Source organism: Aethalodelphis obliquidens, unplaced genomic scaffold (genome assembly GCF_003676395.1).
Source record: "Aethalodelphis obliquidens isolate GAN/ISIS:26980383/991018 unplaced genomic scaffold, ASM367639v1 scaffold33, whole genome shotgun sequence".
NCBI lineage: Eukaryota > Metazoa > Chordata > Mammalia > Artiodactyla > Delphinidae > Aethalodelphis > Aethalodelphis obliquidens.
Genome location: NW_020837977.1, coordinates 21,043,139 through 21,070,233, shown reverse-complemented (window position 1 = coordinate 21,070,233; position 27,095 = coordinate 21,043,139). Strand labels below are relative to the sequence as shown.

Below are 27,095 nucleotides of genomic sequence, written 5' to 3'. Positions count from 1 at the left end.
GGTAGTTTGGGTGGCATACTGAAACTGTTCAGAGCAATCTTACTAAGTAAGAAAAATTATGATTATTCTGTGACCTTTGAAAATGTTTGCTGAAACATTGAAAATTCCTGGGGTTACAAGCATATAGGAAAAATGGAAAAAATAGTAAAACTAACATTTGTTTAGTACACTGTAGTTTAAACGTGAGAGATTAAGAACTAGTGTTTTTGGTTATAAAACGCTTGTCAAGATTAGTTTGAACAATGCTTGCCTTATCTTTTTATCGTATAACTTATGTGGAACAAGTATCTTTTCTGTGCTTTGGTGAATTGTCATACTCCAACATTTGGATCTGCTTCCAGTATTTTGTCATTTGTGCTTTCAGTGTTAGGAAATATCTCTGAGAGTTTCTTTATTGTGAAGTTTTTCACTTCCTCTGGGACACGGTCATCCTTTTCCTACATCTCCTTTCCTCGTTTATGTCAATAAGCTCACGTTCACAGAATTCCTCTGCCTGCTCTTCCGGAGTCTCTCCAATGTTCCCACGGTCAAATTTCTTCTGTGACTCTCTTTACATTTGTTCAGATTTCACTTCCCGTGTTGCCAGTTCTTGTTTCTTTGCTGGACTTTCACCTTTGTTGGCTATTTTTATGGACTGTCACTGGTAGACAAGGAGGCAACTCTATTCCATGCTTTGCTCTCTGTTAACTGAGTAAGAGAAGCGCAGTGAGCCTCAGGTACACACTGAAAGCTGTGAAGTGCTGGCTGCTGGTCGGGACTGCTCGTCTGTCACTCACATGGTGACCTGTGGACTGAGGAGCTAGCAGCCACGTGTGAGCTCTGTGCGCGTACTCATTGCGTACCATGGAGACTGGAGTCTGAACCCTGTTGTTGGGGGACTGGTGTCTCGCTAAACCGTGGTAACTGAAAGTCACGCGTGTGGAAACCATGAAAAGCGGAGATTGCCCATATGTGGAAACATCCACTTAGCAAGTATTTGGGGAGCTGTTTGACGCAAAACTTCAAAATGGATGTGAGGTATGTAGACTAGAACAAATGGAATGAAATCCAGTGTTCAAAAGTTTGTTTCAGGGGCTTCCCTGGTGGCGCAGTGGTTGAGAGTCCGCCTGCCGATGCAGGGGACGCGGGTTCGTGCCCCGGTCCAGGAAGATCCCACGTGCCCTGCGCGTCCGGAGCCTGTGCTCCGCAACGGGAGAGGCCACAACAGTGAGAGGCCCGCGTATAAAAAAGTTTGTTTCAAAAGTAGTTAACTGTTTTAAAAGAGCAGATGTATTTATGAGTAAATCTTTGAGATATTATTGTAAGATGGGACTTCAGGACTGGGTTTGGAAGTGTATTCTTGTTTACACAGTCTTTGCTGACTTGTGTAAGAGCAGATGTTATTTTCAGTTTAAGTTGGAACTCAGCAAAGTTTGAAACTACAGAAGGGGAGAGAGGTCCTTATGGCTTGTATAGGTCCTTATACATATATGGGAATAGTAGTGCTCATGGAAAGTACATTATGAATCATTTAGGCTCTAGGCAAAGTATATTTTATAGATGAGCGCTATCTAGATATGAAATGACTTTCACAAGATTATTTAGCTAGATGCTGAGTCCAGAGCTAGTTTCTTGATTACAGGTTCTTTGATTCTGCTTCTGTATCACGCTGTGTTCTATAAACTTTTTGGTTGCTTCATGTAAGTGGAATCATACAGCATTTGTCTTTGTGACTTATTTCTCACCATAATACTCTCTAGGTCCATCCATGTTGTCGCAGATGGCAAGATTTCATTCTTTTTTATGGCTGAATGGTATTACAGTGTATTTGTGTGTGTGTGTGTGTGTGTGCACGCACGTGTGTGCACCTTCCACATCATCTTTATCCATTCATGTATTGATGGGAACTTACGTTGCTTGCATATCTTGGCTATTGTGCATAATGCTGCAGTGAACATAAGGGTGCATATATCTTTTTGAAATAGTGCTTTTGTTCTCTTCGGATAAATAGCCAGGAGTAGAATTGCTGAATTGTATGGTAGCTCTATTTTTAATTTTTTGAGGGCCTTCCGTACTGTTTTCCATAGTGGCTGCACCAATTTACATTCCCACCAACAGTGCACAAAGGTTCCGTTTTCTCCACATTCTTGACAACTTGTTTTTTGTTGTCTTTTTGATGACAGCAGTTCTGACAGGTGTGAGGTGGTGTCTCATTGTGGTTTTGATTTGCATTTCCCTGATGATTAGTGATGTTGAGCACCATCTTTTCACGTGCCTGTTGGCCATCTGTGTGTCTTTGGAAAGATGTCTTATTCAGATCCTCTGCCCATTTTTTAAATCAGGTTGCTTTTTTGGATGTTGAGTAGTATGAGTTCTTTGTATATTTTGGATATTAATCCCTTATCAGACGTAGTGTTTGCCAATGTCTTCTCCCATCCTGTTGGCTTCCTTTGTGTTATGTTGATAGTTTCCTCCACCGTGCCAAGCTTTTAGTTTGATGTAGTCTCATTTGCTTATTTTTGCTTTTTTTTCCCCTTGCCTGAGGAGACATCCAAAAAATTATTGCTAAGACTGATGTCAAAGAGCATACTGCCTAAGTTTTCTTCTAGAAATTTTAAGGCTTCAGGTGTTACATTTAAGTCGTTGATGGATTTTGAGTTTACTTTTGTGTGTGGTGTGAGGGAGTAGTCCGGTTTGATTCTTGTGCATGTAGCTGTCCGGTTTCCCCAGCACCATTTATTGAAGTCACTGTCTTCATTGTATGTTCTTGTCTCCTTTGTTGTAGATTAATTGCCCACATAAGTGTGGGTTCATTTCTGGTTTGCCCGTCTTAAAAAATTTGCGTTATTTGTCTCTTTATTGTTGAGTAGTAAGAGTTCTTATATATTCTAGATACAAGTTCCTTATTAGATGTACGGTTTGTAAATATTTTCTCTCTGTAGGTTTTTTGGTTTTTTTGATGGTATCCTTTGAAACCCCAAAGTTTTAAATTCTGATAAAGTCCAATTTATCTATTTTTTTCTACTTTATTAAGATGAAAAGTCTGGCTTTTGGTATGTACTTCATCGTCTACCTGACTCTTTGTTTTAAAAACATCATGTTGACATATGTAAGTTCTAAGTGATGGTCTGGTTATGATTATTATACAGGATTATCACATGACAGAGGGTAGGAGTCTAAGCCCTGCCTTGCCAGGTGTGAGGTTTAATGTTACATTAACAGAGTTATATAGCCAGATAGCAGGCATGCTTCAAGCAGTTTATTCTTTGTATGTAATTATGCCATAGATTTTTTTCAGTCTAGTGACTGGAATGTTACTGAAAAGTACCAACAATGCATAGCTTGGTTTACTGTTTGTTATTCATGGTAGTGTCACCTGCTAACTAAATTATCAGTTACAGCTTACTAAACAGTATTGATGTAAGTGGTTGTTTCCTGAGAGGATATACTTAAGTTATTGAAAAGTTTTAAATTTTCTCAAGTGTTCACCCTGCCAGCAGTGACTTGGCGGGATACTTCCTTTGCTTCTAACTGCAGCTCCCTGGTGCCACAGGAGAGCCCCTGTACCCTGTAGGTGGTCTCCGGGAGGGAGAGGGGGAGGTGTGCCAGTCCTCACTCCACTTGGAAGTTCCTGCTGGAGAGGAAGCAGAGTATGTTGTGGTTCACCTAGCTTTCTGCCACTCCCGAGCTTATTCTCAGGGAGGCATTCCTTCTGAGTTCTGAAGTAAACATTGCTCGCAGGTTTCCTGGAGAATATTAAGTAACTCGGTTCTCCCTGGTTAGTCTGCCTCATTGAGATAGCAGTAGTGTTCTGAGCAAAATCTCTTGAGGTAGCTTATTGCATTTGAATGCGTCCACCTACATGGTTGTCCTCACCCATCACCACCGCCAAGATGCTAGGGAAAGGATTCAGTGTTCAGAATCGGCATCACCTGCTTCAGGACTGGCCCGTAAGTGTCGACAGAAAGGTTGAAAGTAAGCGTCTGCCATAAACGCACCACGTGTTTATTGAGTGCCTCCGATGTTGTCATTTCCTTATGGTGCAGTTTCTATATGAGTGATTTAATAATGAGAAAACAAATGGCTCAAGTCAAATCTAGCTTTCCCCCTTTGTGTATGATGATGTTTTACTTTTAAATTTTGTTTTGAGTTTACTTTTCTGAAGTGAAGCGGTACTAAAAGGATATTTTGTGTTCAAATACTTTCATTAAATAAACACATGAAGCTGCATATTTTCTCCTTACCTGAGTTAGTATACAGCACATAGGCCGTAAGAAGAGTTGCAGAATTTTGGGGGAGTGGCTGGGGACAGAGTGGTTTTGGCTGTCACCTAAAGAGTACCAGTAGCATGGTTCACATTCTACTGCACATAATGCAGCTTCCATACCACGGGTTCGAGGCACTTTGCAAATCCTTTAATCCAGAGGATTTGTGTTTGAAGGTATAGTACAGATGCTTCAGATGTACGTTTGATTTGAAATTTTTTTCAGATTTATTTTCATCTGCCATATTTCATCAATTCTAAGACAAATTTTAATATCTGAAATGGATATATGGCTTCAAACAGTGATTTATTCCTATGATTTGGGGGCTGACTGTGTGGTTTTGCCAGTCTCCCTTCACCTGACGGTGGGCTGGGCCTTGTGCCCAGGTGCCTTGGTTCTAGTCCGCATGGCCACTCCAGGTGCTCTGTTTGGACTTCCTCGCATCCCAGTAGTGTCTGGGAGGTCAGAATTTGTATGGTGGTTGGCTTCCAAGAAAACCAAACAGAAGCTATAGGGCTCTGACGAGGCTCGTCCCAGCCCAGAACCGCACCAGCATTGCGTTCTGTCAAACAAGTGGCAAGGCCAGCCCAGAGTCAGGGGGAGGGGAGTAGCCCTGGCCTCTGACCAGGAGGGCGCGTGCCTGGAGACAGGAGACAGGTTGTTCACAGCTGGCTACACTCCCTGTGCTTTGTTCTTGAGGGTGGATTTCACAGACTGGAGTATAAATCAAAGTGTATAAATATTTTAAAATTCTTGTTATATTTTGTCAAATTCCCTCTTCAGCAAGGTGTAGTCAATTTCCAGTGATGTGTAAGGATGGATAAATGTAGTCTATCCACTGTCTTGCCGGCATTGTGTTTACTGTGCTTTTAATTTTATTTTTTGATGGGAGTACAGTAATGTCATTTTTTTTTTTTAAGGCTGCATGTTTTTCTTATTTTCTCTTTTGGTTCATTTTCTTTTTTTTTTTTAACATCTTTATTGGGGTATAATTGCTTTACAATGGTGTGTTAGTTTCTGCTGTATAACAAAGTGAATCAGTTATACATATACATATGTTCCCATATCTTTCCCTCTTGTGTCTCCCTCCCTCTGGTTCATTTTCTTGTTGGATTATCAGTTGTATTTCATATCTGTCTATGAAATACATATTATCCATTTACTACTTCAGTGTAACTGGTTATTGATGATATAGAGATTTAATATTTTAAAAATCAACTTAAAATTTTTATACCTTATGTTTATTACTTTTTCCCTTTTGCTTTTTTTGCTTTTTGTTTTTGACTTCTTAGGAAAGGGTCATGTCTGATGTTCTGAAACAGTCCTCCAGATGGAATTCAGGAATCCTAAACTTGGGAGGAGCTTTAGGAATAACGTGGTTCCGCAAGGGTTCTGAAGCTGAGGATGGAGGTGGGGCAGAGACCTGGGGACAGGATTTCTCCTTTCTCTCCAGTCCAGCCGGACCCCTCCTGAAGTAGGCTTCTATGTGCGGGTCAGTGAGCTGGGTTGGGGTGGGCTCATGTAGTTTAGTCCCACATTTTACATCAAAGTACGCAGAGTGGAAGAAAAAGACACTTTACCCAAAGTCACCTGTCTAGTTTTGTGATAGAGCAAAACTACTGCTTTAGGAAACTTTCCTTTTTTGTCATCTAAATGCCTCTCATACGCTGTGATTTCTGTGTCTTGCTGCCCTGATAGGCTGTCGACTCCATGAGGGCTGGGACTGTCAGTGTGAGATCCCACGGCCTAGCACAGTTTCTAGCTCGTGCTTGATGTTTAGTTTTGGTTATTGGAAATAAATAAAATCACAGAATTACAACAATAAAACGAACCACATTTTTCTTAGTGGAGGCATTTAAAGTTTTTTTCCCTGATTGCTCTTTCATCACAGCCGATGTTGTTCTCCCCTCTGCCCTCCTGTCCTTGAAGTCTGTGCTTAAACCCCTCCCTTGATCTTCACCGCCGCAGGTGAAGTCTGAATTTGCAAGCACACCTGCCCTTCCAGGCAGTTTCTGGCTCTTTGCTCATTTATCCTCAACTGCCAGGATCTCCGTGAATGTTACCAGTTTCCTCCCAGAGTTGTACCAGTTTATGCCAACCTCAGCAGTGAATGAGCCTCCATCTCTACATCTTCGTCAAACCAAGTATTGCCAGACTTAATATTTGTCAGTCTGGTGGAGAGTCATTATGGTTTAATTCATGTTTCCCCTGATTACTGTTGAGGTTGAGCACCCTTTTTATATGTTTATTGTACATCCCTGTTTCCACTCCTGTGAACCTCCTTATTCACTGTTTTGTTTTCCTCGTTGAATCATAGGATGAATTCTTTGTATATTTTGGATGCTGACATTTCCTGGTTATGTTCCTCATAACAGTTTGTGGCTCTTTTGTCAAGTTGGTTTTTAAATTTTAGTCAAGTTTATCAATCTTCTGGTTTGTGCTTTTTTAAAAGAAATCCTTTCTTATATCCCAAGGTCGGAGGATATCATATATTTTCCTAAAGTCTTATGTTTTGCTCTTCACATTTAGGCATTTAATACGCCTAGGATTGATTTTCATGTATGCTGTGAGATAGGGATCGAATTTATTTTTCCATGTGGATAAAATTTTCTAACATCATTTACCGAACAGTCCAGTCCATTCTTTCCCTATTTTTTTGTTTTGAAATAATTTCAGGTTTACAGAAAAGTTACATGAACAGTATGAGGAAATCCTACCCCATGCTAATTAAGATTTTTGCATGTGCTTGCGTGTGTACTCTCTTTCCCTCTTTCCCCGCCCCGCCACAGACACATTTTTTTTAATGAACCATTTGAGAATAAGTTATAGACATGCCCCTCTTCGCTGCTAAATACTTCACTGTGTATGTACTGAAGTCCAGGACGTTCTCTTACTTGACAATATAATTATCAAAATCAAAAAATTAACTTTGATACCGAACTTTTATCTCTGGGCCCTGTTCAGACTGCCAGTTTTCCGCTAATGTTCTTTAAAGCAAAATAATTACATATATATTTTTCTGGTACATGATTCAAGATTGGTCTTCTTTTAGTGTGGATTCCTGCTGACTCTTTCTTTCTTTCTTTTTGATGTGGACCATTTTTTAAAGTTTTTATTGAATTTATTGCAGTATTGCTTCTGTTTTATGTTTTGGTTTTTTGGCCACAAGGTGTGTGGGATCCTAGCTCTGACCAGGGACCGAACCTGCACCCCCTGCTTTGGAAGGCAAAGTCTCAACCTCTGGATTGCCAGGAAAGTCCCCCTGCCGACTCTTAATGCTGCCTTTGTTACATATCCTGTTTTCATACATGCATGTATCTGTTTGGGGGCTTTCTTTTTCATTAGTTTGTCGATTCTTGCACTGACTTCACATTATCTTAATTACTTTCTTTGGCTGATGGGGAAGTCTGAATATCTAGGGAAGTTATCCCCTCTGTTTTCTTTTTCTTTAAAAGTTTTCTCCAAACTCCTGCTCCTTAAGTTTTCCATAAGAATATTAGGACTCTTTGTTCTGTTCCAAGAACAGTGCTATTGGAATTTCAGTTTAAATTGTAAGAATCTGTGGATTAGTTTGAGGAGAACTTATGTATTTGCAGTGAGTTTCTCATGTAGGCAGATGGCTCTGTTTATTCAGTTTTTTGACATTCTTTGCTTATGTTTTTTAATTTTCCCCACTGACGTCCTGAATATTTTCACCTACTCTCTTCCTGAATGGTTTCTTTTATGTTGCACCTGGAGAGTTTCTTCTTCAAGGAGACCTTCCTTGTCTGTTCTTTGGGGTTGGTTGTCCTTCCTAGGTGTCCCCAGAGGATGTTTTACTTTGTGTTGTTCTCTCTCTTTAACTGTCCTCCTCTCATAGACTGTAAACTTCTTGAGGGCAAACAAAGGTTTTGGTCCTCCTGGTATCAAGTGCCTAGCATAGTAACTACGTCCAGTAGTCAAAGGTTTATTGAGTGAAGGGATGAATTAATGTAGAAGTAATGGATATGATCAAATAGGTTTCCCAGTGCTTTGATGCCTAATGCATGTTCCTCTGCATGTGGTGTTTTCCTAATTTTGTTTCATCCCATTAAGGAAGAAAAGAATGTTAAAACCAAACAAATAATTTGAGTCTTAAATTTCTGAAAAATTAGAAAATATTATTCACAGAGAGCTTTTATAAATGCTTCTGTTAATATATAATTTTAAGCAATGCAAAATCAGAAGGTAAGTCCCTATTTCTTAGACTTGAATTTTAAAACTCTCTTTATGATGTTTTTGTTTATATAGTGAATTGCAACAGTATGTATATTTTGAAAAATATGTGTTTTAAGTCGTACACATTCTGAAGTTTCCCTGCTTTCTTTTTTATTTTCTGAAGTATGCAGTATACAGTAATGGAAACAGTTGTACTCATGCTGAGAAATGTGAATTTCACTTTTGACTCAGCTACTGGCTTGCCATGATCCTGAGTGAGTTACTTCGTGTCTTTGATCTTTGTGAAAATGTGGATATATCTGCCCATCATACCTCAAAAGATATTTCCCTTATTCAGTTAGATGACTGTATGGGAAAGTACTTTGAAAAATACAAAATGACAGTTATATTATTTCCCTGGGTAGGGAAATATTTGCCTTCGCGCACACCCAGGTGTGTGATACATGGAAAGACTTTTTTTACCAGCGTTCAGAGCAGGATTTATTTTTGGCAGTTGCCCCCACAGCTGGTCATGACATGTTCCTCCTCCCATCAGATTTGCAGGGCCAGGGATGTGCGTGCCATCCAGGACTGAGGGGAGGGAGTGAGAGTAATGGCGGGCAGCTTGGGCTTTGAGACTTGTTCCCTCCTCGCCTCCCCCACTCGCTCTCCATGTTTTCAGGGTGAACCTTGCAAAATCACTTTCTGTTGATCACAGAGATGCCTGAACATCAGCAGTTTCACTCATGTGGCCCAACCTAGTAGTTTAAGCCTTAATTTTCTTACTTAGTGAAATGGTGATGTTAAAACAACATAAGGTAAAATTTAATGCTTCTGCCTGTAAAGCTTTTAGCAAATGTCTGTCACATAGGAGGTGCTCAATAAATATGTCCATTTTAACTAAGTCAGCCTGCTGGGAGTTTGCGGGGACTCCGAACTCCCAGAGTGGGATGGGAAGCAAGCACTCAGATTACAAGTGGGACTGTTCAGGAGTTCCATCTTAGCAGCGTGCCTCCTCAGGTGTGTCGAAGGGTGACAGAAGCCCAAGCGCCTAAGAGAACTCTGCAGGGGCAGTTACGCAGCCTGGCCGGCCCATAAGCTGGGCGCCCCGACACTCCCTCCCCTAACCTACCACCGCCACTCTGGGCGTGTAGTGCGGGGAGCCGGGGTGTTCGTGAGGACCAGCTACCTAGGGCTGGAAAGCAGATAAGATGGAAGAAATTCATTCTGTTTGTATGGGGGTTTTCCTTTCATTTCTGTAGGTGATGATGATTCACCTGGTCAAACAGTGTGAAAGGGTGTCCAGTGAAGTCCTGCCCACCCCGTTCCCCAACATGACTAATATTATTCGCCAGGACATTTGAAAATGGTACTTGATTATGCTTATATAGAAACATGTTTGTAAGTGAGGAAAAGAGCAAGTTACAAAATTATGAGTCATGATATCATTTGGGAAAAAACACAGAAACCATATATTACTATATATCGAAAGTAATCTGGAAAGAAAGAACACTGAAATGTTCATAGTTATTTATTTTTGGGTTTGCTACATCCCAGAGTGTAGAACTGGAATTCACCTGGCCCTCTTCAAAACTATACCACCTCATCTTTTTTTTTTTTTTTTTTTAGTGTTATCAGAGCTTTCTTAATTTAGATGGTTGGTTGCAAAGTGATGTTAAATTTGCTTTGCTGTTATTTCTTATGTTTGTGTGGATAGATTGACAGATTTATTACTGTTTAAGGTTTTATTTGGGCTTTTTTCCTTATAACTGAAAAAAGTAAAAATATTTATGAGTTATAATTGTGAAATCCATGTTCCTAATAAACAGCATTTCAAGACTCATTCTAGTTTTTATTTGGCAGTTTTTATGCCTTTACTTTTGATATTGTGGGAATTAAAGTTACATTTTTAGGAATCGGATAGCCTTGAGATTAAAAACTGGAAGCATGTTTTCTAGGTTGTATGCATTCAGCATTTTGCTTTTGAATAATATTATTTTGGGTCTTACGTCTTATGAATGGAGGTTCATTGTAATGTAGTAAGGAGGAGACTAGATTAGTGGATGCCTGGAGACTTGGGTTTTTGACTTGGTTTGGTAACTAACTGGTAGTTAAGTGACTTTAGGATTATCACCTAACTTTTCCTGGTGAGAATTTTCTTTTCTCTAAAGAGTTAGGTTTTGGACTGGATGGTCTCTGAGGATTTTTTTCTTTTAATGAAGATCCCAGACTAAGGGATTAAAGTATTTAAAACTATTAAACAACAACAGTAATAACAACAACATGCACACATATACACGCATAGGAAAAAGGCAAGCAGAACTAATAGAAGGCGGCTCAGACATGGCAAGAGATCCAGAGGGCAGCTTATGTACACACTGCAACACTCACAGACCAACATCCCCATCTCATGGTGTTTTCTCTTCACAGACATTAGTGCTTGGTTGAAATAAAACCAGAGTACTCTAGCCCTGAATTTAAAAATATAGCTCACTGGTGTTTGTTTTGAGTCTTATACTTTAAAAACAAAATAATCTTAGCTGCTATAATCTTTTAAATGTTAACATTGCCAATAACTGATCCATTAATCTTGGAACTGTTTCCCCAAAATGCAGCATAGAGAAATGGTGAAAAGTTTAGCAGTCACTAGGTTTATCACTTTTATGGCACTTATGTAAAAAGAAACATTACTTTTACATTGTTTACTTTGTAGTTTTGGATGCGCATAAAGCTCACCTGACTGAATTGTTAATAAAAAGGAGGCAACAAAATTCAACACAAATTTAGAATTTTTCTTCGGGAATGACTTCATAATGGTAAGGGTAATCAGGGTCCTTTAAGAAGCCTTTAAAAAGCAAGTCAGTAGCAATAGATGGTGGAGATTCTGACTGTGCAGCTGCAGGGAAGAGCAGTTGTCCCAGTGTTATGTGCATAGAAACTTAGAGCTCAGGGGACTGTTTCCTGGGGGCCAACCTTCAGGACTGTACAGAGAGCTTGAATTCTCCCAAAACGTAGATGGAGGTGAATGGAAGTTTTTTGTAATTTTATTTAATATGGACACTAAACTGGTCATAGTCAACATTTATTCTGTTTAAGATAGATACCTTGTTTAATTTTCACAGTGGTTCTTTGGAGCAGAAGCCACCGTGGTCTCCCTTTTATAGATGAGAAAACGGGGCCGGGGCCCCTGTCTGGGAGGCAGCGGCACTGGGAGCTGGCCTTGGGCAGCACCCACGATGCTGCCGGGATGGCTCGCTGTATAACCCACCGGTTAAGAGAGTGACTTTGGTCTAGAAACTGGGTTTTAATACTGGATCTGCCGCTTGTATGTGTGTGTGTGTGACCTTGGGTAGGTCACTTACTCTTCCAAACTTCAGTTTCTATAACTGTAAAATGAGTGCTTTTAGGATCAAATGGGATAATTTATTTAAAATAGCACACAGTGTACCCTGAACAAATGGTTATTACTAGTTATTGTAGTTGTGATAATGAGTACTCTTGTTTTTGTGATTTATAACAGCCCCATATTTCTGTGGCCTAAGATTTTCAAGCCTTTTTTATGAAGCACAGTACATTAAGTGGCTAGTTTTTTTTTAATATAATTTATTTTATTTTTGGCTGCGTTGGGTCTTCATTGCGGTGCGCAGGCTTCTCATTGCGGTGGCTTCTCTTGTTGCGGAACACAGGCTCTAGGCGCACGGGCTTCAGTAGTTGTGGCTCGCAGGCTCAGTAGTTGTGGCGCACGGGCTTAGTTGCTCTGTGGCATGTGGGATCTTCCCGGACCAGGGATCGAACCCGTGTCCCCTGCATTGGCAGGCGGATTCATAACCACTGCACCACCAGGGAAGCCCCGTGGCTAGTGTTTTTAAGTTACAGTACTTATTGGCTTTCCATTATTTGTCCAGAAGCATTACTACAAATTCGTAACTGAAAGAGATGTTTTAGTTTCAGCAAGAGAGATAAGTTATACAAAATGACAGTCGCCTTAAAAAAGACGTCACTTTTTTTCCTGCCTCATGATTGTCTGTGTGCTTGCATGTGAGAGGGAGGGAGGGAGGGAGAGAGGCGGTGCTCCAGAGCCAGAAGGAGAGGGTCCTGATTTTTTTCAAGACTTGTGCAGTGGGCCTGGAGGGTGTTTCATGCTAGATGCTATTGAGAACACAGAAAACCACAGGGTCCATCCTCTAGAGAGGCCAGGCCAGTGATCCTAGGATAGGTTGTGATAAAGTGCACAAATCATGGTTGGTTCCAGGGGTTGGAGGTCAGAATGGTGGCAAAGACCAGGTTCAGTGAGAGTGAGGGAGTAGGGACCGTGAAAGGCTGGGGGTTCTAGGCAGAGAGGAACATTTCTGTGGTAAGACTTTAGAAATAAGTAGAATGAGGAGGTCTAAAGAAGTGGAGGTGTGAGAAAGGCTGTTGGATTGTGAAACTGTTGCTGGGTTGGGCCCAGATGAGAAGGACGTGTCTTAGGAAACATCCAGGAGGCTGGCTTTCCAGCCTCCAGCCTGCTGATGGGGGAGACGGGGCCCCCTGGTTATTAGGCAGCCAGCAGACTGGCTCAAGACCGAGGGTGGGGTCAGCATTCTCAAAATAGTACCTCTTAGTGCGTTTTTACAGATGGAACATAATTCTCTTCTTTGAAGATTACTGGAGAGTACATGCTAATGAAATGGAGCTTTTATGGACTTCCTGGTCACGCCTGTTTATTCGATGTCGTGTTCTTGGCTGAGGAACAGGAGTCTCAGTTATGGAAAAATAATGACTTACGATGATTCCCTTATGATTGATTTATGTCAGTTTAAAACTGATTGCTTAGGAATTTATATACATGTTCTGTACTGCTGTTAATGTTTGGAACAGTGCTTTCTTTAGCGTTTTCATTTTGAAGGGTTTTTAGATTCAGCATTTTTGGGGGCAGAATGCTTTTTAAAGGGAATTTTGTCTTTTTGGGAAATAATTTTTAAAGGTTAATTTGGGAAAAGCTGAATTTGAATATGTGTAGCCCTTATAATTATGAGCTTTTTACATTGACATTGACATTCTTTTGTATAGGCGTTAAAGTTCCTCGTAATTTTCGCTTGTTGGAAGAACTTGAAGAAGGACAAAAAGGAGTAGGCGATGGTACGGTTAGCTGGGGCCTGGAAGATGATGAAGATATGACACTTACAAGGTGGACAGGCATGATTATTGGGCCACCAAGGGTCAGTGCTATAAATTACATATTTTTTTCTATTAATATTTATTGTCACTTTAGAGTAAGCATTTTATTTTATAATATTGATATTAAAATAAATAATTATGATAACTTTAACTGAAACACTTCCTCACCTTTTATTTATTTTGTATACATTTATTGATGCTTGATTTTCTGGAGGATTGGGGGGAAAAGACCGATACAATCATTGCTGCCAAAGTGTTTGCAGTTGAGTAGAGGAGAAGAAATGAACACAAATGATAGATTCTGAATATGGCAGAGAAAGTTCACTGCGGGACTTTAGAATATGTTTCTTCTAGCTGGAATAATTGAGGAAAGCTGAACAGTGGAGGAAGTTGCCTTTGGAATGAGCCTTAAAGGACTGGCTGGTAGGATTTCAGAAGGTGGTGATGGGGATGGAGAACATTCCAGATAGAGAGGAGAAAAGGTGAGGAAATGGAGGGGTATTTGGGAAGAGCAAAGAGTGTATTTTGATGTAACATGTTACTAACCTGCTGTGTGTGTCATCAGGGTTTCTAAATTGGTTTGTGTTGAGTGCCCATTGCTGTTGGCCAGTGACAGTTGACTCGCCATGGAAATGTTCTGGCCTCCATGTTTTCATCTATAAAATATGTAGACGAGGCTGATTCTTGCATGTTTTCTAGCATTGCTGGCAACAGACCTGTTGTTTTATTCTTAGGTCTTTCTCAAGTTTATGACTTTCTATTTTTACTCAAAATCTTTTTCAGACTCTGGGAAATTTTTTTCTGCGTTGCATTCCTTACTCAAAGGCCCCATTTACTGCGCACCCTGCAGTGACTCTTGGAAATATGTATTGTATGTTTTTTGACTTGTTGGAAAGAACACAAATATGAAGGTTTTCTTAGTCTTTGGTTTTGTATATTGTTTGCTGCCTGTGATGGGAGCATTTCAACTGTTTTGCTGTTAGGTAGAGTTTAGATTTCCTCTTTATTTTTTCTAAAAGGAAAATGGTCAGGTAATTAGCAATGCTAACTTTAGAGAATGAATTAATGCATGTTTTGCATTTTCTGGTGCTGCTTTGCAGAACTTGTGCGCTCTGCTAAACTAGCAAGTGCCCCCTCCCTCCAGCGCTCTGATGCCTCCCTAAGACACGCGAGGGAGGAAACAAATCCTGACGGTTAGAGTTCTTGATGTTTGTAACTTGGCATTTGTAATGAAAACCTCGATTTTCACTGCCTGTGGACAGTATCACCATATGGTCTTTTTGGTAAAAGTGAGTGCTTACAGTAATGAGCATTCTTATCTAATGAACAGCTTGAAGATTGGACAGTCTGAGCTGGGTGGAGTATACATTCGAAATGATTTACATTTGGTTTTTCTCCCGTCGCTACTTCTAAGAGACTTTAAGAGTGTTTTGGAGTTTGTGCATAAGACCCCCCATGATTTTGTGGGCTGCCCTGTAACCTAGTTCACAAGTCTCTCTCACCCGGTTGGGGTCATCAGCAGGACCCCCGAACTAGCTGTTTCCTGGTGTCACTGAACCACAGGAAGCTCGCTGGGTTGCTGTGCCCAGTGGGAGCCAAGGCTGCTGTAGGGTCGGATGGGGCTAGGCCTGCTTGCAGGGGGCGCAGAGACAGGATGCTGCCCCCTGCCGCTTTCTGCTGGTGGGGGTTGTCTTGGAGCCCCTTCCCCTTTCTGTGGAGCGGGAGGCACCCCTGAGAGGCCCTGTCCTTCCAGCCAGGCTTTCCAGCCAGGCTTCCCCGCCTGCTGAGGCCTGGGGGGCTGGGTGAGAGTGGGCGGTCCCAGCACTCATTCAGCTGCTCAGCTGCCTTTTAATAAAACCTGCAGGGGCGGCATCTCAGCTTAGTTGGTTTTTCTTTGGAAGGTGCCAGATTCAGAACAATTTTGTCCCCAGCTTTAGGGTAACAGGAGAATTCCTACCTCAGCATTCTGTTACTTGGTTAGTTGTTTCTCGGTTTTTTATATGTTTTTTATATGTTACTAAGATCCCTGGTTTTTTATGTTTTTCCACTATTTATTTGGATTTATATAATTAGCGATTTTGTTTTTCCATATATGTTTGTGTATTAAATTTTCTAAGCAGTATTTTTTAGCATTAGATGTTTAGTAACATTTCCAAGTTTCCTTATATGTATACTTACTTTAGAAGTTTTGAGAATTAAATGAATTAATAATTAGACAATAAGAGAGTATGTGTAGTACATAATTAATAAACATTAGTTCCTTTTACTACTCTCTTTTCTGTCACTCTTTTGTTAGACAACAGAAAGACTTGGCTGTTAATTTAAAATTCAAGGGTGATGAAATTAATCAAAGGTACCAAAAGTTAGGATGTTTAATCATTGTAGGCTAGCTTAGATTGAGGTATAATTTGCATATAGTGAAATGTATAGATATTATCATGATTTTCGACAAATGGAGCCTGTTACCCGCACCCATGTCAAGATACAGAACATGTCTGTGCCGCCAGAAATTCCCTGTGCCCCTCCCCGCCCTGCCCCAGTCACTACTCCCTACCCCCTAGAGTAGTCTTGTGTGTTGTAGGACTTCGTGCCAGTGGAATCGTGCAGTGTGTGTGCTTAGAGGCCCGCTTCTTTTGACTTGGCATATAATGTCTCGGGATCAGCTGTGTTGTTCCAAGAAGTGGGTAGTGGTGTGTTTCACAGAGATGCCACAGTGTGCTTATCGCTTCTCCTGATCACAGTACTCCCTGCCCATTACAAGTAAAGCTGCTGTGATTACAAGTCTTCTTGTGAACATAGGTTTGTTTCCATTTCTCTTGGATAAAATGCCTAGGAATGGAATTCCTACTTGGTAGGGGAGGTGTGTGCTTATTTATCTTTATAAGAAAATGCCATATTGTTTCCAAAATGATTATACCATTCCCTACAACCAGCAAAGTATGAGAGTTCTAGTTGTTTCCATGTACTTTGAGTATTTTTAACAGTATGGAATTTCTCAGGGGCTATTTAAGAAAAATTTTTTTTCCTTTTTTTTTTATTGAAGTATAGTTTATTTACAATGTTGTGTTAGTTTCAGGTGCACAGCAAAGTGATTCAGTTATACATACATATCTATTTTTTTTCAGATTCTTTTCCCTGGTAGGTTATTACAAAATATTGAGTATTGTTTTCCCTGAGCTCTACAGTAGGTCCTTGTTGGTTATCTATTTTATGTATAGTACTGTGTATCTGTTAACCCCAAACTCCTAATTTACCCCTCCCCCTGCCACTTTCCCCTTTGGTGACCATAAGTTTGCTTTTTATGTCTGTGAGTCTGTTTCTGTTTTGTATATAAGTTCATTTGTATCATTTAAAAAAATTATTATTATTTTTAACGCAAGTTTTCTAGAGAGGCTGCTGTGCATGTGATTGGAGAACGACAGACCAGATGATTTCCTTGACCTTTAGTCCTGTTTAAACCTCTCCAGGTCCTGGGCATATTATTAATATATGTTTGCTGTTAAACTTGGATGAGTTTTATCCAGCTGTTTCTTTTTTAAAATATTGAAATATATAATAATATATGTATAAGATTGTTGTATACATTTTAAATTACGGTAGTTTAATAACCCAGACCTGACCTCCACTTGGGAGAACTCTTACTTAAGGGAGAGGAAGCTGTGGATCAGTTGGGGTAAGTGAAATCTATAGATGGTTAACTTCTTTTTTCCCATGTTTATACAGGAATCAACAGGTATGAAATTTGTCACTTCCATTTATTTTTTTACTTTCTTGTTTTAATTGAACACTAATAAGTTTACCTAGTGAACAGAAGCCATAAGGATAAAGAAGAGTTTATTATAGGCATGAAAGTAAGCCTTGAAAAACCTAAAAGCATTAAGTCTGGTAGCTTTAAAATGGCTGTTTTATAATATGGTAATGTTCAACTTCTCGATTAAGAAACCCTGTTTTTAAATGATGTGGAAAAATAAAAGTTGGGTATTGTATCTCTGAATTTAGATAATGGAATTTAATGGACAACAAAATTAATGAAGTAGTAATGTAAATGTAACTAACAAGAGGCATGAATTAATTGTTCTAGTGCTGGACAATGGTATAATATGGTGTTTATACCAGAAGATATATTGATTGCTGTATAAATGGGGTAACCATATAATTTATTGTCCAGCCAGACCCTTTTGAGAATGAAATGAAGTATTATTAATAATTAATACAGGAGCAGTAAGAATAAACAGAATTGTCCTGGAAAAATGGGAACCTTTATATATGTGTGACACAGGTCAAGCCACAATATGGACTTTTTAGTAAAATCTGAATTTAAGTGGTCTGTTTTTTCCTTTTAATTTGTTATAGGCATTGTCTGTGCCACAAAAGCAAGTTCTGATCATTTTGATATTACTTTGTAGAATTATTTAATTTTGTAAAATCTCTACTTTTAAGTGTGCTTGCTGCCTTTTTTCTAGCCATATAGATCAAATAAATGCATAGAAAAGTAAATTCTTGATCATACAAGTGGTAATATTAAGTACATTTATATTGTACTTCCCCTCTTGATTAGCACTTCAATATTATTATTATTATTTTTGCCTTCCAGACAAATTATGAAAACAGAATATATAGCCTGAAAGTAGAATGTGGACCTAAATACCCAGAAGCACCTCCATCAGTTAGATTTGTAACCAAAATTAATATGAATGGAGTAAATAATTCCAGTGGAATGGTAAGTTAAAGTAGTCATTTTATTCTTACATAACCTATAAATATATAGTCAGGAGAATGTTAAAACAACAACAACAAAAGCACCTTTGTTTAGCGGAAAGTCTAAAACAGTTTATCTCATGTTGTTTTTCTCTTTTGAATGGACCTTTCCTTAAGAACCTTTATGTACTAGCCTAGATAGGGGTGAGGGTTTTATTAATTGCTTCAGTAGTCATATTTCAGCTGAATCCTTGTTTGGTGATAAGAAAGTCATTATTTCTGTTTGAATTAACATTTTTCTTTAGGGTTAAGGTACATTGGTGAGATTAAAAGGATGGATATTCATGAAGAGGAGGTTTTTCTTTGAGGAACAAGTATGTCTGTACGGGAACAGACAGTCGTGGTTGAGCATGGTTGTTTAAAGCAAATAAATCAAAATGATGTGCTCTGCCTGACTCACAGAAGGAAGTGAGCGGAAATAATTTCCAGTACGAGTCTTAGGTTCATACGAGTACTAGAACTTGAAGCGAAGGCTCTTGAGGTGCTGTGTTGAGAGCACCCTCACATGCAGAATACGTGTTAGGAAGCATGATAACGTGATGATAGTAGCATGAACATCATCTGTCATAGGAACAGAACGTTACCTTAACTTCTGTGTTCGCCTACTCATCCCGTCCCTGTGTTCCCTTTCCCCAGCATTTCTTTTGTGTTCTATCACTTTTTCTTTATAGTTTTAGCCCAGGTGTCACATCTGTACAGCTAGCCTTCCTTCCTCTGTCCCTCTTTCCTTCTCTTCCGTCCATCATCCATCCCACACCATGAGTTTATACCATCATCTCCAGTTCTGTTCCAACACTGCAGGGTGTTTTTCAGATTTCATCCTTTCTATGCTTGTAGTTCTTGCCTTCAGCGGTGAGAAACCTGCTTTCTGTTGCCCAGTGTGTTTACCTGCATGTGCTCAGTCCCCCTGTGTGAAAGCACACTTCCAGCAGCAGGCTGGGTCCTGGACACACAGCTGGCCGTCCGGCCCCCACCCCACCCCAGGGCTCCAGGTGGGCTGGCTCCTCCCTGCTGGGTGCACCGGACAAAAGCATGACCCTGACTGGAGGAGCGCTATTGGGCATCTCAGCCCTGGACCTGCTGGGCCACTCCCATACCTCCCTGCGTGCGGTGCGCCAGCCGGTGCTGGGCCCTGAGAGTCCTCCCTGCCCTGCCTGCTAGGGCATCAGTCCATGGACATTGTACAATGTGTTGATGCGTTCAGGTGTATAATCATCTTATCTTGTGGTTTCTATCTTTACACGTGTTTCTTGTTTCTTGCCTACTTTTGAAATGGCCATTCTCGATTCTTTTCATTGTTTCTGTTCTTCCAGTGGTTATTCTAGAAATTACAGCATGCATGCTTAACTATTTCTGTGTCAGTAATATTAGGAGATGTGATGGAAGGAGGATTACGAAACAGTTTGAATTTACAGAAGGGATATTGTTTAGGGAATTTCTTTTATGACATACAACTTTGCCTTTATGAGGAAGACATTTTTGTGAAATTTCTTTACCAGGAATAGCTGTTCTTCACAACTGCTGGTTTGTTTTCATATTATAGACTCTGTAAATTAGGTAATTCATAGTGAGTTCTACATTGTTGTGGGAACTAGGAAATTCAGGATTAAATTTCAGACCTGCCTTACGAGCTCATCTGATCTCATTTTGGACATTATGCGTCCTTCTCTGCCTCTCCTCCTTAAACCCTCTAGCATTAAGGTCTGTTAGTCTTTGTTGAAAATGTAACTCGAGTCCGATTTTACTTTTCTCCTTACGTTGCCACCGAGTGAATGTTAGCCATCATCTCTTGTCTGGGCCCTGCACAGCCTCTCTGATTCTCCTGCTTTACCTCCCCCAGTCTTTACAAAGAAAGCAGCAGAGGGATCTTTCTGAGGCACAGGTTGTGTCCTGTCGCTTCTGTGCTTTAAAATCCTGCAGTGGCTTCAGCCACACGTGCACACTCTCTGCCCTGGCTCCCTGGGGGCTCACGGTGCTCGCGGCCCTGCACACCTTTCCTTTCGCCTCAAGACCGTTGCACTTTCTGTGCTTCTAGGGTGGACATCCTTACGGACTCTTTCTTCACTTCGCTGTGTAAGTGTCACTCTCAGAGAGTTCTGTCCTGACTCCCAGTCTGAACTGTGTCTGTTTTGTTACTCTGCTACAGTCACTCTTTTATTCTTCCCCTTTGTAGCAGTTACTATAAATTATCATTTTTCTCTTTGTTTTTATTTTTGGCGTTTTTAAAAGAATTGTTTCTAACACACAGGCAGGTTTTAGAGAATGATGTAACCAACATCCTCCACTTACCCTCCTCAAATCTTAACCTTTTTGTCTTATTTGTAACAGGTCTTTTTTTAAAGAAAGACTGCATTATACAGAGTTAACTTTTTGCCTTTCCCGGTTTCCCCTTTCTCTTTCCTCAGAGGTGGTTCCATCTCAGATTTGGCATTTATCGTTTCATGCATGGTTGTACTTTTACTGTTCATGTTTGTGTATGCTTCTATGTTGTATCCCTTTTGTGTGCACTCATATGTCAGTGACTTTTTTTTTTTTTTTTTTTTGCGGTACGCGGGCCTCTCACCGTTGTGGCCTTTCCCGCTGCGGAGCACAGGCTCCGGACGTGCAGGCTCAGCGGCCGCGGCTCACGGGCCCAGCCATTCCGCGGCATGTGGAATCTTCCCGGACTGGGGCACGAACCCGTGTCCCCTGCATCGGCAGGCGGACCCTCAACCACTGCGCCACCAGGGAGGCCCAAGCTCAGATTTTTTAAGATAAAAGTTTCTCCGTTAAATTGCTGTAGAACTCTCTAAAGGCTACTCTGAATTTCTGTGTTTATCTTGTGGTGGACCAGTAAAAATCAGTGCAAGGCCTTGGGCTGTTCCGTGAAAGGTGATTTCAGTGGCCCTGCTCTAGGACGTTCACGTACAAGTAGGATGTCTGCTGAGGTGGGGTCTGGGTGAGGCTTGTCGTCAGCTTGACTGACTTCCGCCCGGGCTCTTCCAGGGTTGTCCATGTCTGTCATGCTCACTGTGTGTAAGTGCCAGGACTGTCCATCCCTACCAACGCTTCATATAGTCAGGCTGGAGTGGGGACCTGGAAGCAGAGAAATTAAGTCCTGGTTTAATTATTGGAGCGTAGGTGTTTGTATAGAGTGACTGGATTAGGCATCAGGTTTTCTTTTGATTGATATTCATTGTGGTTTGATTTGCATTCCCCTAGTTAGGCACCTTTTCACCTGCTTATTGGCCATTTTTTTTTACCCTCTTTGGAGAAATGTCTATTCAGAACCGTCTAAAACGACAAGGATTTATTGTCTCACAGTCTTTGTGGGCTGGGACTGTGGCCCAGGGCCTTTCACAGGGCTGCAGCCCACATGCCAGCCTGTGCTGTGGTCTCTGCTGAAAGCTCGACTGAGGAAGGATGCAGCTCCGGCCTCACTCACGTAGGTGTTGGCAGTAGTCAGGTTCTCAGTCAGCCTTCAGTTCCTTATACACTATAGCCAGAGGCCACAGAGCAGTTCACAGCACAGCAGCTGGTTTCTGTCTGCAAAGCAGGGGAGTGAAAGCAAGAAAGAGCAGGATGGAAGCTGGAGTATTTTTGTAGCTTAACGTCAGAAGTCATATCCCAGCGTTCTGTCCAGCCCACACTCCAGGGAGGGGTCACATAGGACGTGAATGTCAGGAGTTGAAGATCTTCGGGAACCATCACAAAAGCTGCTGTCTTAGTTTGACTGCTGTCACAAAAAGACCATAAACTGGGGCTAATTTGGACAGCAGAGATTATTTCTCACAGGCTGGAGGCTGGGAAGTCTGAGATCAGGGTTCCCACGTGGTTGGGTTCTGGTGAGGACCCTCATTCTGGGCTGCAGATGACTGACTTCTTGCTGGGTCTTCACGGGGAGGACAGAGCAAGTTCCAGTCTCGTTCTCTCCTAATCCCATCGTGGTGGCTCCACCCTTGGGTCCTCACCTAAACCTATTGATAATTACTTCCCAAAGTCCTCAGCTCCTGGTACCTTCCCGTGGTGGTTAGGGTTTCAGCGCATGAGTTTTGGGGGACACAAACATGCAGTCCATAACAGCTGTCTACCACGATCCACTTTGCCCACATTTTAATTGAGATATTGAGCCTTTATTATTAAGTTCTAAGAGTTCTTAGTTTACTGAACAAGAGCCCCTTGTCAGGTATATGATTTGCATGAATTTTGTTTCATTCTGTGGGTTGCCTCTTTGTTTTCTTGATGTTTTCAACACAAAAATTAAAAAATTTATATAGCCAATTTGTCTACTTTTTCTTTCATTGAAAGTATTTAGTTGTTATATCTAAGAAACCATTGTCAAATCCAACGTCACAGAGATTTACTCCTGTTTTTTCCTAAGAGTTTTATTGTTTCAGCTGTTAATTTAGGCCTTTGATCCATTTTGAGTTAAGGGTCCAGCTTCATTCCTTTGCATGTGAATGTCCAGTTGTCCCAACACCATCTATTGAAGGGACTGTCCTTTCCCCATGGTTGACACACTTGTCAGAGATCTTTTGACTGTACGTGCATGGATTTACTTCTGGGTTCTCAGTTGTATTCCATTCCATTGATCTGCATTCTCAGCCGTTTTCCATTCCATTGATCTGTATGCCCATCCTTGTGTGAACACCACCCTTTGTTTTTGTTTGGTTTGGTTTGTTTGTTTGTTTTGGCCACCTGCGCGGCATGCGGGATCTTAGTTCACTGACCAGGGATCGAACCCGTGCCCCCTGCAATGGAAGTGCAGTGTCTTAACCACTGGACCGCCAGGGAAGTCCCACACCCTTCTTGATTACTGTAGCTTTGTAGTAAGTGTTCTTTTTCATATTGTTTCAGCTATTCTGGGTTCCTTGCATTTCCATATGAATTAAAGGATCAGCTTGTCCAGCTCTGCAAAAAAGAAAAGAAAGGGCAGTTGAAATTTTGATAGGGATTGTGTGAAATCTGTAGATCAATTTGAGGAGGATTGTCAACGACTTTAAGCGTTCTGATCCATGTACATGGGATATTTTTGTCAACAGTTTTTTTTTACAGTAGTCAGTGTACATGGCCTACACTTCTGTTTCTTATCCTGTTGTAAATGGCATTGTTTCCTTGAGTTGCTTTTCAGATCATTCATTGCAAGCACACAGATGAGGTTTTGTTTGTGGATCCTGTACCCTGCAGCCTCGTTTATTCCCTCCAGCAGTTGCAGTTCCTTTAATGGCTGCCTTAGGATCTGTGTACAAGGCCACGGCATCTGCGCATAGAGATGGTTTCACTTCTTTCTTTTCAAAACCTTTAATTTCATCTTCTTGCCTAGTTGCCTGGCCAGAGCCTCCAGTTCAGTGTTGAGTAGCAGTGATGGCAGCAGATGTCCTTGTCTTGTCTTATCTCAGGAGGAAAGCTTTCAGTCCTTCACCATTGAGTGTGCTGTTAGCTGTATATTTTTTGTAGGTGCTCTGTATTGGGTTGATATACCTAGTTTGTTGAGTGTTTTTATCATGAAAGGTTGTTGGATTTTGTCAAAGCTATTTTGTGTCTGTTGAGATAATCATGGTTTTTGCTCTCTGTTCTGTTAATATGGTGTATTACATTGATTGATTTTTATATATTGAACCAACCTTGCCCTACTGGGATAAATCCCACTTGGTTGTGGTGCATAATCAAATTCTTTATATGTTGCTCAAGGTCAGCCATAGGTGAGAGTTTATGGCCTTCTCAGGTCTTTTGAGCCTGTACAGCCCTGCACATGTGTGTCTTCTAGATTCACAGGTGTGTGTTGGAACTTTTCAAAGCCTCACTGGACATCTCATTTCCCAGCTTTCCTGTGAAGTATTTGGTCACCTTCCTGCTTTCCTCTTACCACCTCCTCGCCCAGCAGAGGTGTAAACAGTTTAAGCAATTTCTTTAATTTAAAAAATTTTTTATTTTTTATTGAAGTATATAGTTGATTTACAGTATTATATTTGTTTCAGATGTACAACATAGTGATTCAGTGTTTTTATAAATTATACTACATTTAAAGTTATTACAATATAATGGTTATCTTTCCTTGTGTTGTACAGTACATCCTTGTTGCTTATTTTGTACATAGTAGCTTGTGTCTCCGAGGTGTCACACAATTGACACTGGTTATTTTTGGCAAACACCAGGTGGAGGGGTGGGCCGGGGACTAGGTGGTCCTCCGTGGGTGAGTTCTGAGGTCAGACAAAGAGAAACCCCATGGGAGGGGTTTTCCAGGGAACTTTCAGGCAGGCCGAGAGATGGCAGGTACCTGGGGGTGAGGCTTTGAAGGAGCTCCAGCCCCATCCTGCCAGTTTCCTGCAGTGGAAGATGAATTTAGCACAGTGCGGAGAACACACGGGAGAGAGAGCTCTGAAAGCAGAGGTCAGGGTTCGCAGTTCTTTCCTTAATCCTGGTGGAGGTCATTGCCCAGACTTTGGGTCGTGGCATTGGGAATGGAGAGAAACCTTATCAAGACCTTATCAAGAAGGAATTGGTAAATATGTTTACGTGTAGTTATTTTATATAACATTTGTTTATTTCTGATGACCGAAGTTCCCTACACGTTTACAGAAAAGCACCACACGAAAAGGACACAATTTTTTAGGAAACACCTGTTGAAGAAGGAATATTTTCCCTAAGTATTATATGAACCAGTAGTTTCATAATGTTCGCTTTGTGAAAATAGAGCCAAGCTATGAATTTTTAGAAGTACTTCTCATCAAAGTGCGTCTAGTGAGTTGGTGGCCGACCCCGCTACACTCGGCAGCTGACTTTCCTCTTCTTCCCCTCCTTTCAGGTGGATGCACGGAGCATACCAGTGTTAGCAAAATGGCAGAACTCATACAGCATTAAAGTTGTACTTCAAGAGCTAAGACGTCTAATGATGTCCAAAGAAAATATGAAGCTTCCACAGCCACCAGAAGGACAAACATACAACAATTAATTTTAGTGGATTTAAAACTTGTCTTAAATCAACAACCTTCTATTCATGTTAATGTCTTGATTAAATATCACAATGCAAAATACCCACACATTAAGTAAGATAATTCCAGCTGGTAAACATGACCTGGACATCTGTAAGAGTATATTTAATATATGTACACCCATTATGTTTTCAGGTAACAGGAGGAAAATTCAGCACAGTTTTTTTTCTTGTTAAGGCACCGTCATTTAAGCATGAACCTGGAGTACTCAGAGTGGAACTCAGGTTTCCAGGTGGAAGAACAGCAAGAAGTGTCAGATGGCTGTGCAAGCAGATGTGTTTCTGAAGAGAAAGCCCGAGAAGGAAAACCCAGAATGGCGTGCTCTCGCTTAGTGAAAGAGCTTCCGTTGAAATGATCTAAAGTGGCAGGTACAATGAATATTGTCACAAAACGTGTTCATTTTCGAAGCGGTATAGGTGCTGACTACTAGTAGTATCAAAAATACGTTCAGGATTGTTTTGATACCTGTATTTATAATAAAATTGTTGTGGGGAGGTGGACGGATTTCCGTTACAAGCTGTTCCTGGGTGTTCCATGTACCAGACGCGGTGAAGAGTTGTTTACAGTCTTTGTTGGACAAACCATGCATTTACATTTAAATGAAATCAACAAAAAGGAAATAGATATATGGATATGTGATTTTGAGATTAACGTTAGTCTTAAATTGTAAATAAAATGTGGAATGTGTCCTCAGAAACTGTGCCATTTCTGTTATATTGATGTGGTATGTATACAGTAACTTGCTGAGGTAGCAGAAATCGGAATTATTGTAGCCTTCCCCTATACACACCTTTTATTATTTATCCTATATTGTATACTTCTTGCAAATTGGAATTTGTGGAGTATTTAACAGTACAGATTACCTAATAAGTTTAATTTCTTGTTAGGAGAAGGAGGAATCCCAGGTATTATGTTTTGAAGTTGATTTCACCAGAAATATTGTTAAGAAAGATGTTTGAGTTCTAGCAGTTTTTATAGAATTAGAGATCGCAAATTATCCAAACATACGTTCCAGTTTTTCTTCATAATATCTGCCCCCAGTGCTCTTCGCACTAACTGGGGTTAGTTTTGTTCACTTATCCTTTGCCTTGGCAGCTACATAATTCTGAATTGAAAGTCCACCTGTGCTCTGCTTTACCAGAGTGACGAGACTTTCGGATGCCGTTTTTCATCTCACAGCGCTTGGGTGTACTACTTTGTTGAAAATACTTCTCTCTTATGGGTTCTGTTTTCTGAAGAAAATAGTAAGGTGGTCATGTAACAAGGACAGATTTCTCAACCCTGACATGTTTTTATCAAGTGCATTCAAAGTTAAAGCTCTGAGCTACCTTTTCTTGGCCAGTAATACTTTAAAGTCAGTGGCAGTTTATCTAAATTTGCTAATTTCAATATGGCTTTTTTTTTTTTTTGGCGGTATGCGGGCCTCTCACTGTTGTGGCCTCTCCCGTCGCGGAGCACAGGCTCTGGATGTGCAGGCTCAGCGGCCATGGCTCACGGGCCTAGCCGCTCTGCGGCATGTGGGATCCTCCCGGACCGGGGCACGAACCCGTGTCCCCTGCACCGGCAGGCGGACTCTCAACCACTGCGCCACCAGGGAAGCCCTCAATATGGCTTTAATTATCAAAGATGTTTAAAGTGACACATAGAGAATGTATACATACAAATTAGTGCATGTGTAATTTATTAAAATAGGTTTGAAATGAACTATTACCTTGGCATACATTCTTAAAAATTTTAAGTGGTTGAGATTAAGTGGAATTACACTGATATCCTATGTGAGAGTGGT

The 27,095-nt window shown here is 40.8% G+C and overlaps 1 protein-coding gene across 7 annotated transcripts in view; it reads left to right on the top strand.

Moving 5' to 3' along the window:
• The window catches only part of UBE2V2 (ubiquitin conjugating enzyme E2 V2), a 33,176-nt gene that overhangs the window by 3,288 nt on the left and 2,793 nt on the right, over positions 1-27,095 (top strand). For 2 of the 7 annotated variants that reach the window (XR_003437435.1, XR_003437434.1), the window contains exons 1-4: positions 3,858-3,954; positions 13,473-13,621; positions 18,175-18,300; positions 25,123-25,677. Coding sequence is in view for 5 of the 7 variants with exons in the window: in XM_027128152.1 (XP_026983953.1) it covers positions 5,546-5,654; positions 13,473-13,621; positions 18,175-18,300; positions 25,123-25,269 (531 nt within the window). In the remaining 2 variants the exon portion in view is untranslated. Of the gene's footprint in view, positions 1-3,857; positions 3,955-5,530; positions 5,655-8,670; positions 8,696-13,115; positions 13,165-13,472; positions 13,622-18,174; positions 18,301-25,122; positions 26,007-27,095 lie in introns of those variants that run through there. The other 5 variants (XM_027128151.1, XM_027128152.1, XM_027128156.1 and 2 more) reach the window with 5 other exon arrangements.